A 13,762-nucleotide genomic window follows, 5' to 3' on the forward strand; every position below is an offset into this window, starting at 1 on the left:
GTAGAAGTAATCTACATCTATGTTAATACTTTACAAGCCACTGTACAGTGCACAGCAAGGGCACCTCATACCATTATCATCAGTTTCCCTTCCTGTTGCATTTGTGTGCAGAGAGAGGGAAAAATAAATGAAATCATGTGATTGTTGCCTCTGTGTGTCCACTAATCCCACTTATGTTTTCTCGCAATCCCTAGATAAGATATTCGACAGTAGTAACAGAACGGTTGCTTGACCATGTTCAAATACAATTCCTCTACATTTCCCCAACAGGATTTTGCCATAACTGTGTCACATTTCTTCTCGTATTCCCTACGAAATTAAGGAAACAGATAAGAATGAGATTTTATGAAGTAATGCTTGTGCTAATTTTGCTGCGTAGCTCAGACTTGGTGACAAACATTGAAATGAAATTCCCGAGGTCTGTGACAGGCTTAATGAGACTGTATTTGTTTAAAACTGGATGTGCAGATAGAACTTAATATTGTTGAAATAGGAAATAGAACCAAATAAAAGAAAATAAGATGACTCTTGAATAAAAAGAAAAAAATATATATGTGGACCAAATGGCCAGAGTTGTAGTTTTATTATGCTATTACGTATATATGAAATCATTTGATTTGCGGTGTAGGAAACTTTTCACAATTTGTAATTAAATTACAGCTATTGAAAACATTTCTTATACATGATTATGAAATGCTGACTTCGGTAACATAATCTATGGTAATTGTATTGTATACTACTCTGTTAACAGCATTGAAGGAAAAAGGTATCAAGAAAACTAATAAGTGTGAGACAGAATTGCTGGCCAGTACTTATTTCAGAAGGCTCAATGTTTAGTAAAGCTTATTGGCACAGGTTGGTTGCTCTTATCGTGTCATCCTGTCGTCAAATAACTTGTGCTATGTATCTTCACTGGGATTTATGTACTAAATTTTGAGCAAAATGCTATTTTACCAGCAGCTAAATGAGGGAGAAGGAAGGGGAGCAGAGCTTTTACCTTGACCTATTTTTAAGCGTTTCATGTGAAGCTATTTCTAAACTAGATGTTATCCGCGTAATCATTACAATAATTAACTGCAATGTTGAGATTTGTGTATAGTGAAGTACACGAGTGACAGAGTAGTAGATGTTGTATGGAGTGGAGTTTATGCTCTCACATGCAATGCTTTCTATTGTGCATGTTTCTCTGTCCAATACAGATCATCAAGTGTCGCATCCAGCCCGAGTCAGTCACCTCGTCAGCCACGAAAGGCGACAAGCTCCTTCGGCGGTTCTCCATCTCCACCGGGGCCGATTGACAACACAAACCTTGTGTCAACTCCGGCCTACAAGGTCAGTCTGTTCTTCTTTTTAAATGTTTTCATCTAGTTGGTTTAAAGATGCAGTCTTAATCAGAACTGAGTTTATCCAATACCTTAAGGCACAGAGAACAATCCGATGAAACCTTGTTTTAAATTTTAGCGGTGACGCAATAAGGAAATGGTCATAACTCATATTTAGTGAGGAAATGTGTGTAAGCTTGACTCACATTATGATGAGGTGCTCATAAGATCAGAAGAAGTAAATGTTGTGTAGGTTACTGTGGTAGTCAGCACAAAAAAAGAAGAAAGGAGAAAAGTTACAATGGTCAGTGGGAGAAATCCAAAATTATAAGTACATAACACTTCCCAGTTAATAGAAAACTTTATTTCTAAGAGGAAAAGGAACTTAACTTATTTATTCATGTGCTTCCTTTGCCTCCTCCATGCAATTACTTTACTATGTATTACTACTCCAGAATGCAGGCTAAGTAAAGTCTTCCTCTTAATCAGTACTGATGCTCTCAAAGTCTGTGACTAAACTGGGCTGACCAGCAATGGGCAGCTGGTTAAATCAGCATTGGCAGGGACACTGAATTCTGTCTTCCTGGAAATGCGGACTGCCTGCTCTTTCAATTGGCGCACGGGTCAGCGCCTTCTTGATCCCATTTCAAAGCACTGTGCTGGTCAGCGTGCAGTTGATGTGTTTGGACTGAATGTTCTTCCCCCTGAAAACACCACGCCATTGTCCGGTAGGGAGCCATCTTTTGACAATGGGTAGGGATGGGTGGGCAGGAAACTGGGTGGCACGAGGTGCTGGGAGCCACAACTGGGACGGACGCTGAGTCTCTGGCCATGCCCTTCCCTGACATTCGTCCTGTGCTCTTAGGGGAACGTTAGTCAGAAAACTCCCGACAGGGTGCCCATCCTCTTCCTGAGCCAGTCTGATGAAAAATGGAGAGGACGGCGGCAACAGTGACATGGCACCTGGTCTGCGGTGGCTGGCAGAAAGTTGAGCTGCTGCGGCAGTGAAGGCAATGGGTCTAGCCACATCGGTTCTGCAAGCATTGCTGAAGAGGCATTCAAGTGTGGCTGCACCAGCCGCATGATCACAGTAGGATGTGAATCTGAGGACAGAAAATCTGCAGAAGAATCTCGCAAGTGAGCAGCATGAATCTGGTTCCGATGGGAGTTCACGAACCCAGCACGACCTTGAATTAAGTACATTCAAGTGCCCAAATTTTGAAGAATTGTTCCGCTCTCCCAACACCTGGCACATCTAAAAAACTCTAAAAAGAATTCATTAGGCAGAAAGCAATACTTGTGGAGCATGGGAGGCTCCGTGCACTGTGGTGTATGCAATAACTGGAGCAGCGTTTGGATTGTCATAGGCCTGGAAGCAGTTCATTGAGAGGAAGAGCAGCAATGCCGGCTCTCATGTGGGAGGTACATAGATCGTTCATCTGTTGCATGATTGTACTCAGGAATCGTTCAGCATGTCTGTTCGATTCGGTATGAAATGGAGCACTGGTAAGGTCAGTGATGGCATTGGCTATACAGAACTGTTGAAAGTCCTTGCTGTAAAGTGTGGTCCGTTGTCTGTGATCAACACATCAGACAAACCTTCCAGGCAAAAAACAGGTGTCAAAGCCTGAATGATACTACACGGCATAGTAGAGTTCATGGACACTGCAAATGAATATTTGCTAATATTGTACACAATAATAAGACAACGAATGTTCTGAAATGGACCAGCAAAGTCAGTATGTCATGGCAATTGAGACTTTGGCCAAACAGAAAATGTTTGCGGCGTGGCCAACAGATTCTCAGCACAAGTGTGATACTGTAACATCATGTGTTCAATGTGGGCATCCATTGTCAGCGAAGTACAGTGCCAAAACGCTTAACTATTTTGTGTGTCCGATTCCCCAGTGCCATTGGTGCAGCAATCACAACACATCTTTTTGCAGCACTTTAGGAATAAGCACATGCAATTGTCCATAGTCATCTTGCAATAAAATCACAGCATGCTGGAGGGAGAGGCTACGCCGATGAGGAAAATATCGGCACACGAAAGAATTCTGAATGTTTTTCACCGAATGAGGCCCAGCAGTACGGATGTAGAGCAACAAAAGGTTCAATTCAGGGTGTGCTTCTGTGGCCTGTGCAGTTTTTCTATAGTGCAGTGAAAATGTCCATAAAAGTTCAGTGTCTTGTGCATCGATCTGACAAGACACTTCACTTTTGGTGCAGAGAAGAAATGACCATCTATCTGTCTCAGCACACTTTGTAACCTCTCTTGATTTGTCACAATCCCTATTTGAGACACCTAATGAATGTAGTAGAATTGTTACACAGGTGACCTCAATTACCAGTTCTCAAGATTTACTGGACGATATTACCCATGTTCCATGTTTCAAGTACTGATGATAGACACTTTCAAAGGTCGAAGAAACTGTATCCGGCTTTTGGAATGCTTCCTTGGATCAGGTTACTCAAATAAAAGGTTGAGAGGGATTCACCTGTTGTGAGGACAAGGGAAAACACAGATGAAAGAGGATTTGTCAGGGGTGCCTTTTTTGCTACTTTTAAATGTGTCCATCAGCAGTTCTTTGAGTTATGTCCCCTGGACCTAAGTACTTAAGGCCATTCTGTATCCTTTCTCTTGATACAACTGAAGTGTGCTTTGATTTTATCCATACTGGATCAGAGGTCGTGGTTGTGAATGTCAATGTTAAAAAAAATATCGGCTCAACCACTTGTTTATAGTGTAAAACACTAAGATTGACGTGTTTCGGAAGTCAAGCTTCCATCATCAGAATAATAGAAAAAAAGTAAAAGAACCTGTTATAACTCGCTAAAATGGAACATGTACCAGGCACAATAAAATTGATAATAAAATAAAAACATCGTGGCTACTTCCCTTGTTGCAGCTGTGTCTTCCAAGGTGCATCTCCACATAGTCGTCAAAATATAAAAAACTCTAAAATGGTGTCACCTATGGTGTTCAACATCTAACCACATGGCTCTCTCCTCTATCGTCGTAGACCGCCCGTGCGTCTTCGTTGATACCACACACCACGTAGCCAAACAAGACACTGAAACGCGAGCGAGCTCTCGCGCAAGTAAACAAGGAAATCACAGAGATGTCCATACAAACAGATAATGTATACATGTTCCAAGGACCTCATGAAATGATGGTATCCTGCCAATTGCTAAAAATGTAGTTACTAAAAGAAACCAGTGAAATGTTTGAAAAAGTTATTTGTATCACCAGTTAGCTGTTCATTCAGTGTGTTCTGATTAACCACGCTATGTATCGTAATTTCCAGTTGTTCTAGTAGATCCAGCTTTTTGCCTTTGTCCTGTCTATGTAAAAAACGTGATCCTGATCTATTCCCAACATGGGGTGTCCCGTTTCCCAAATATGTGTGGCTACAGCTGACTTTTCAAAATTATTAAGCTGGAAAGCATCGCTATGTTATTTGTAACGTACTTTAAAGGACCTACCAGTTTGGCCTACATAGGTTGCCTTGCACGTGTTACACTGAATTTTATAGACCCCCAGCTCTCTCATATTTATCACTTTCCTGCTGTAAATTATTTCTTAGTTTAAATCACAGCCTATTATTGGTCTGAAAAGCTGTATCAACTTTAAAAGGTTTGAAAATGTTAGCCACTTTTTGCGAAATATCACCGAGGTATTGTATTGTGACTCTCGTAATATTATTTGCGGTATTTTTTCTGGCATTCGTGCGCTGTTTCTGTTGTATTAATTTATTGACAATGTTTTGGTGATATCCGTTAGCTCTGGCTAGTTGTTTCATGATGCTCAGCTCAGTCATTCTGTCTTCTTCATTCATAGGAACTCTAAAGGCTCTATCTATCAAAGATCTAAAAGCAGAAAATTTCTTGCTATTAGGATGGCAGGAATTATTTTGTATCAACACATCAGTTGTGGTTGTTTTCCTAAATGCCTATCATTTCGTTTCCCAATAATTAGGTCGAGAAATTGCAGTTCACCATTTTTCTCTTCTTCCACGGTGAATTTAATTTTACCATGTAACTGATTAAATTTATTTACTATTTCTGCAACTTCTTTTTCTTGTCCATCAATAAGAAGCAGCGTATCATCTACATAGCGTTTGTAATATACAATTTTATCCATTGTGGAAGAAGAGAAATGTGGAGATGCACCTTGGAAGACACGGCTGCAACAAGGGAAGTAGCCACGATGTTTTAATTTTATTATCAATTTTATTATCAATTTTATTGTGCCTGGTGCATGTTCCATTTTAGCGAGTTTTAACAGGTACTTTTACTTTTTTTTATTATTTTGATGATGGAAGCTTGACTTCCGAAACGTGTCAATCTTAGTGTTTTACACTATAAACAAATGGTTGAACCAATATATTTTTTAACATTAACTGAAGTGTGTTTTCTCAGTTATGTGAGTGTCGGTTACATTTCTGTGCACACAACAATGATTTATTAAGATCTTAGTACCATGTCTCTGAAATTCATCATCATTGCTGTCAGTCTTATTTGATAAGAACTTGAATAGTGGAGCAGTACTCTAAAATAGGTCATAGTAGCATCCAGGTTGTGGATCCCTTTACATACAACTCCTATGCCATCAATTTAATGTGTTAGTACCATTTAATATTGCTTTGTAGCATTTAGTTTTGGTACATAAATAATTTACTGTGCTCCAGTAGTTTACCACTGATTTTGTAATTTAATATTCATGTGTGCAATTGCATGCGTAATCGGATGCGCGCGCGCGCTCCCGTGTGTGTGTGTGTGCGTGTGCGTGTGCGTGTGCGTGTGCGTGTGCGTGTGCGTGTGCGTGTGCTCTTCCATTTTGTATTTTGAAAATTTGCTATCTGGCCTAACACAGTGGGTTCTACAGTCAAAATATTATTTGAGCCAGTCACATATTTGAGAAAGTACTCCATGACATTGGATATTGATCATTGATAGACAGTGAGGTACAGAGTAAAACTGCTTTTGTAAATAGTGGAACTTGGCATCTACCCTTGCAAATAATAAATGCAGTTGAAAGACACTGCGTAAGTGAGGAGGGAGATATAGGTATCTTGAAATGTGTTGAATCTTTGATAGAAATGTCATAAACTCTGAGCTTACAATATTTTCAAGGGTCTTGCAACAGAGGGATGGTAGTAATATATATCAATAATTCTAAACAGTAGAAACTCATGGTAGGGGTCTCAGCAGTATGAGGAAAAGCTAGAGTGCTACTCACTGTAAAGATGACATGTTGAGTTGCAGACAGGCACAGTGAAAAGGCACTTTCACATTACCTTTCAGCCAAAGCCTTCTTTAGAAAACAAAACACACACACACACACACACACACACACACACACACACACACACACACACACACACATTCATTCACCATTCACACAAGTGAGCACACCTGAAAGACGTATGACCAACTCTGGCAATTTGGACTGGAATGCAACAGTCATGTAAAATGGAACCATCACTCTGGAAGGGGCGGGAAAAGGAAAGGAATAGCAGGGTAGTGGGTGGAGGGAGGGGGGGGGGGGGGAGGCGCTCTCTAGGAATCAAGTCTGCACACGCCATCAGACAATGCTCTTCTCTCCCACCAGCCATCCATTGCTTTCCCTTTCCTTTTCTTGGCCCCCCTCCAGATTGATGGTTCCACTTTACATGACTGTTGCATTCCAGTACAAGCTGCTGGAGATGGTCATATGTGCTTGAGATGTGCTCACTTGTGTAAATGATTGTGTGTGTGTGTGTGTGTGTGTGTGTGTGTGTGTGTGTGTGTTTGTTGTCTGAAGAAGGCTTTGGCTGAAAGCTAATATGTAAGTATTGTGCATGTCTAAAACTCAGCATGTCACATTTATGGTGAGTAGCAAATCTGTGTTTCCCGTAAATTGTTATCAGTAATTTTAGGGATTTGGAGAGTGTTGCTGTTCTTATACGGGAACAGGCACTGATAAATGTTAAAACTCGAGGAGCTGCTGAGTTGTAAGTATACTGTACAAAAAAATTAGTCATCCCCAGTAGACATCACATTAATCAAAGATTAGTATTACATCAACTAACTAGATAATTATTCAGATAAATAGATAATTCAAGTTTTTATTTGCAGATAAAGTTAGCATATGTCTGCAAATAAAAATAATTATTTGATATTTTTAAATTTATTTTCTATTTTGAATAACCCCTTTTAGAGGGTAGGATAAATAGACATTGTTTCTGCTTCTTTGTTTTCAGCTGCAGCTTCCCTTTGGGCCCACACTACTTCCACTCTTTGAGAATGTTGTTGCCTCTCTCTTAGTGTAAACTTTCTTCAAGTCTTAAGTTTTTCCTGTCCTGAAAGCTTGTCTTTCCTACTGCTTCTGTAGAAAGTGTTCCGATTCTTATTATGTTCATGTTGACTCCCATGTTTGCCGTAAATCTCACATCTTATTTTAGATTCCTGATTGTTTAGTAAGTCAAAGACTTGTTTAGTTATTCTGTCATTATTCATTTTGTATATGTGTCCATTGAATTTTAAAGACAGTCCACTCACATTCCGATATTGCTAGTCAAATATTTTACGTAAATAGTGTGCTACTCACTACAGATGCAAACACCGCTAAAAGGGATACCAAAGCTCCCACAAACTCAATGTGTAAGGATATGGCATCTTCTCATATACAATCAGAACATTTCGCCTCTTAATTTTTTGCAAAAATTAAACAGTACTCTCACTTATTTTTTGTGTGTCCTGACAGTTCCTTTTTTGTATCATTTAAAAAAAATTAAAAAATTATGTTAGTAAGTGAGGAGTGATTGGTGCAATATGTTTCCCACTGTGTAAAAATTTTCAAAGTTTCTTTTTAGGTATTGTTCAGTGTTTATACATTTGTTTCTGGATCTAAATGATGTTTGATTATACAATAGGTGGCCACACCGCTGACTGGAGAGGGTGGAAAGCTAAAAAGGAGTCCCGAACTTGTGCACCCACGTGATTTTGAACTTGTTCCAGACTCTTTGTGGAAGGCCCTTTCACAATGGTATGGAGGCTCACCACCACTTCCAAGACAGGTGAGATATAATGTGTGTGTTCTCAAGTTGGGAAGGGGGATAGGGGAGCATCAGACAAATTAGTTATTAAATTGTTACATTTGCTGTTTCCTGGTTGTTGTTCGCTTACATGAAAAATATTACTATTTTCCACTTAATTCTGCATGCTTAAACAATGATGTTTTTTTTGTATAAGTTAATTATGAATTGTAAGAGTAGTGTATACAGAGAATTGTGTTTCTACTAAGAAATTCGTTCACCATGGAGACAGTTGCTATTCTAAATACATGGTGGATTTAATAGGTGATTCTTCCAAAGAATGGTGAGAAAGAGGAACTGGAGCTGTTTCCACTAAACCTTAGGCTGTTACGGCACCAGTCGCCACCGGCAAGAGCCCCACAGGCTTCCTGGTCTGGCATGGTTGGGGGCTATGGTGCTGCTGCCCTCAGTGAGTATATGCTTTGATATTACAATAACTCTAATTTATTGATCTCCAGTTGATTATTTTTCTACCATCTTACAAACTACTATGTTTAATCATCTGCTCGATGTTTGTTCTTTCTTTGAAATATAGATTCATACATGTTACTTTTCTGAGACTACTGCGATGTCATAAATAGTGTTAACAATATAACATGTTGACAGAAAGAAGTACTTACCCATATTTACAACTGACACCAGGTATTTGTTTTTATACACTCTGCGGCGCAGCTGTGGGCACTCTCCTATGACAACCTGTGTATTTGCCACTTAGAAGAAGCCTTCGTAGCCTCCCAAAATGCCAGACACCTAGTGTGGTTCAGGTTCATTCAGATATCTTCATGATCTGGACTCGGGGCCAAGACATCCTAATCAACATTCCTTCACAACCCCTACACCTTCTCTCCCATCTATTTCACGTGGTCCTCCTTAAGTAAGTGCGCCATCGTGGTAGATGTTGACCTCCTTGTCTCTGATGGCTCTTCCTGCACCTCTGTGCACATTAAATCTACCAATCACCAATCACCAACATTACCTGCATTTGACAGCTGTTGTCCTTTAAAACAAAAAAATCCTTCCCTTACAGCCTGCCCATCCAGGGACAGCATATCTGCAGTGACAATAGTCCCTTGTCCAGTATGCTGCAGGTCTCACCAAGGCCTGGACAGACGGGCACCATTCCCCAGGACTAGTCCGCAAACATATCTCCCATTCCATTTCCACTCATTACTCCAATCGTCCTACCATCTCCAAGAACCTCATAAAGCAGTGTCACCCAGTACCACCCTGGACTGGAACAACTGAACCACATTCTTTGTTAGGGCTTCGATTACCTATTGTGATGCCCTGAAATAAGGGACATCCTACCAGAGATCCCTCCCACCTCTCCTAAAGTGGTGTTTCATCGCTCACCCAACCTCCACAACATCCTGGTTTATCCCTATGCCACTCTCAATCCCATCCACTTGCCACAAGCACACCATACCTGTGTGGGAGACGCTGGTGGGAGACTTGTTCAATTGATCCGCTCAGCACTTACTGTTCCAGTCCTGTCCCATCAGGGACTGGGTCACCTATGAAAACAGCCATGTCCTGTACCAGCTCTGCTACAATCATTGCACAAGTTTTTATATTGGTATGACTATCAACTAGCTGTCCCCCAGGATGAAGAGCCATCACCAAACTGTGGCCGAGAGCAAAGTAGACCACCCTGTGCCACAATATGAAGGTGAACATAACATGCTTGATTTCAATGGCTGCTTCACTACCCGACCCATATGGATCCTACCCTCCACTGCCAACTTTCCTGAACTGCGCAGATGGGAGTTATCCTCAACACATTCTATGCTCTCGTAATTATTCTGGCCTCAACCTATAACATTCTGTCCCCACACTCTCCACTGAACAATTTCCACCCCTCTGTCATATCATCTCTTCCCCATTCTCATCTCCCACCTTCTTTGTTTGCTGGCCTCTGTCAGTGCACCCACCCACCTTTCTCCACTCCTCTCTCCTTTTCCTGCCCCACAAACTCCTGACACTATTCTTGTTGCCATTCTAGTCCCTGCACTCTCTGCCAAAGAGCCCCCCCCCCCCACCCATCTCTCTCTCTCTCTCTCTCTCTCTCTCTCTCTCTCTCTCTCTCTCTCTCTCTCTCTCTCCCCCCCCCTCCCCCCCCTCTCCCCCCCCTCTCCCCCCTCCTCCCCCCTCCTCCCCCCTCCTCCCCCCTCCTCCCCCCTCTTCCCCCCTCCTCTCCCCCTCCTCTCCCCCCTCCCTCCCTCCCTCCCTCTCCCCCTCTCCCCCCTCCCCAACCTGTACCATGTCATGTAGTAGATGCATTCTGGTCTGAGCTGCCAGAGTTGGTGGTCATTTGTGAGGTGTGCATGCTTGTGTGAATGAAGGCAGTAGATGAAAACTTCTGTGTAAATGTCTTTTAATTGTGCATGTCTGCAACTTAATGTGTCATCTTCATGGTAAGTAGCAATCTTATCTTTTCATACATTGTTGATATTCTTACCTGTAGTTTCCATTGTTCGAGAATAACAACTCAATTGTTTATTGAATGTGCTGAAACATTAAACAATGTAAACAGTACAAGAAATTAAAAGAACAATATGTGCAACCAATGCTCCATACAAAGAATTATTATTCATGTTTAGAACAGGTTGAAATGTCTATATCTCGTGTTGTTTTTTCTGTAGTACAGGTAATGTAGGTAAAGTGTGCTAATATCTAGTGTAGCAATACAGCACATAGAATGATGTGTGATGCTTTTAACTATTTTGTCATAACCACATAGTAGTGAATGCTTCTTCCGTAGTTGCTCAAAATGAGGTAAGAGTCTAGTGTGGGTGAGTGTTTGATCACCAGCATACCTCCCAAGAGCATCTCAAACACGATCTATCTGATTAAAGTCTGGACACTCCATCCCCTGAATGAGGACACTCATATGTGAGACTAGTCGCCTGACATCAACACTGCTGTCATGTAGACTGAAATTACCATCTTCAAGAAACACAACAGCCAAACACTTTTTGTATTGGTTTAATTGCACAAATCCTACTCACTGAGTGACACTAGGAGAACATCCTACGTAAAAAAAAAAAGGTTTTACTTAAGCAAACTTTCGAAGCCAGTGGATCCTCCTTCGATAGAGGGGTTGAAGGGAAAGGAAGAGTAGTGAAGGGAAAGGAAATAGACACGTTCAGGAAAAGGGGTGGAGTTCGGAAAAGTCATCCAGAAACCGGGATCGGGGAGACTTAACAGACAGAATGAGAAGGAAAGGCTGATAGTTGGACTATTCTAGAAGAGATGTGAAAACCTGAGAGCTTCATGGTGGAAGACTGGGTAATATTAAGACAGAGATTACTGCTAAAACATCGTGCATGAGTTAATAAGAATGAAAAGTCAAGTGAATTGTATGTAACATGGGTCAGAGGGGGGCGGTGAAAAATAGACAGGTCAGAAAATGAAAGATGTAGAAAACTAAAATGGAGTGAGTAAAGGAGTAATCACTGCAAACAAATGCTGAGATGGAAGAAATTAATACAAATTACGGCCAGGTGGTTTGCAAGAACCGAGGGCATGTAGCTCAAGCACCTGTGGAGTTCTAAGAAACTAGATCTGGGGGAAGAATCCAGATGGCACTTGTGGTGAAACGGGCACTGAGGTCATGACTGTCATGTTGTAGGGCATGCTCTGCAACAGGATATTGTGTGTTGCCAGTACAGACCCTCTGCCTATGCCCATTCATCCTAATTGGTAACTTGGTGACAGTAAAAGGCCGAACAGTGTTTACATAACACCCAGTGTATGATGTGTGTGATTTCACAGGTGGCTCTCTGTTTAGTAGTATATTTTTTGCCATTGGCAGGGCTGGTGTATGTGGTGGTAGGGAGGGTGCATAGGCAAGTCTACCAGCACCGACGGTCACAGGGGTGGTAGCCATACAGTACGAAGATGGGTGCAGAAGGAGCGTAGTGTCTGACAAGGATATTTCGGAGGTTGGGATGACGATGAAAAGCTATTCTAGGTGTGGCAGACAAAATCTCAGACAGAATGGATCTCGTATGCAGGCATGATTTTAGGAAGTTACGGCCTTGTTTAAGTAGCTGATTAATACATTGATGACCAGGAAAATACTGGCTATAAGTGGTGTACTTCTAAGTTGTGTTTTGGATCAGCAGTACCAGGATTGGATGTAGTGGCCCGGGAAATCTGCTTTTGAGCTAAGCTGGTGGGGTAATTACATCCAGATTTTCCGGGCCATCACATCCAATCTGGCACTGCTGATCACTCCAAAAAACAGCTTCAGATCACAACATTTGCCACTCACTATTATCCTGGTCTCGAATGTATTAATCAGCTACTTCAACAAAGCCATGACATCCTAAAATCATGCTCTGAAATGACATCCAATCTGTCTGAGATTTTGCCCACCACACCTAGGATAACTTCCTGTCAGGCTCTAAACTACTACTGCATCCATCTCCCTACCCTATGGCTTCTACCACTGTGACTGTCCCCACTTCAAGTCTTGCCCTACCCACCCTCTATACCAGTTGTTATGTAAATGCTCTTCGACATTTTACATTGGCATGACTACCACAAGTTACCAGTTAGGATGAATGGACATAGGCAGATGGCCTATACTGTCAACACAAGATATCCTATTGCAGAGCATGCTCTACAACATGACAGTTGTGATGTTGGTGCCTGTTTCACCACACGTGTCATCTGGATTCTTCCCCCAGATCTAGTTTCTCAGGACTCTGCAAGTGGGAACTAGTGGTACATGTCCTTGGTTCTTGCCTCCCACCTGGCCTTAATTAGCATTAATTTCTTTCGTCTCAATATTTCTTCACAGTAACTACTCCTTTCTTCACTTCCTGTAGCTTTCTAAATCTTTCAGTTTCTGACCTAGCTATTTTTTGCCGTCACCCCCAACCTCTGCTACACACAATGCACTTAGCTTTTCACTCTTATTAACTCGAACACAATGTTTTAGCAGTAACTTCTGTCTTGCATATTACCTAGTCTTCCATGTTGAAACCCTCAGGTTGTCATATCCTGTCCGGTGCAGTCCCCATCAATCAATCTTTCCTTCTCATCACATGCAGTAAGTCTCCCCTGACCCGGGGTTCTGTCATGCACTGCAGAACGCCAGTCCACACGAACTGTGTGAATTATTTTCCTAATTTTAATCAATCAGTCACCTCCATGATTGGCCAAGTTGTCACTAAAATGCAACATTCTCAAAAGTAACATAAAACAGTCATGGGACATAACTTCGCCATAACTCAGAAGCACATCTCTGGACTAATATTCCTTTATTCTCAACTTTTTAACATGAGCCATGAGAAGCCAAATACCAATGAAGCTATACATTTCCTCAAAACCTGTATTTTTACAGGTGAATAG

At 41.5% G+C, this 13,762-nt stretch overlaps 1 protein-coding gene across 1 annotated transcript in view; it reads left to right on the forward strand.

The window, feature by feature from the left end:
* LOC124712473 (ubiquitin carboxyl-terminal hydrolase 32) overlaps positions 1-13,762 on the forward strand; it is a 233,462-nt gene that overhangs the window by 79,950 nt on the left and 139,750 nt on the right. The window contains exons 9-11 of the mRNA XM_047242768.1: positions 1,200-1,332; positions 8,240-8,383; positions 8,666-8,810. Coding sequence (XP_047098724.1) covers positions 1,200-1,332; positions 8,240-8,383; positions 8,666-8,810 — 422 coding nt within the window. The remainder of the gene's footprint in view (positions 1-1,199; positions 1,333-8,239; positions 8,384-8,665; positions 8,811-13,762) is intronic.

The sequence above is a fragment of the Schistocerca piceifrons genome, chromosome 8, assembly GCF_021461385.2.
Source record: "Schistocerca piceifrons isolate TAMUIC-IGC-003096 chromosome 8, iqSchPice1.1, whole genome shotgun sequence".
Classification (NCBI taxonomy): domain Eukaryota; kingdom Metazoa; phylum Arthropoda; class Insecta; order Orthoptera; family Acrididae; genus Schistocerca; species Schistocerca piceifrons.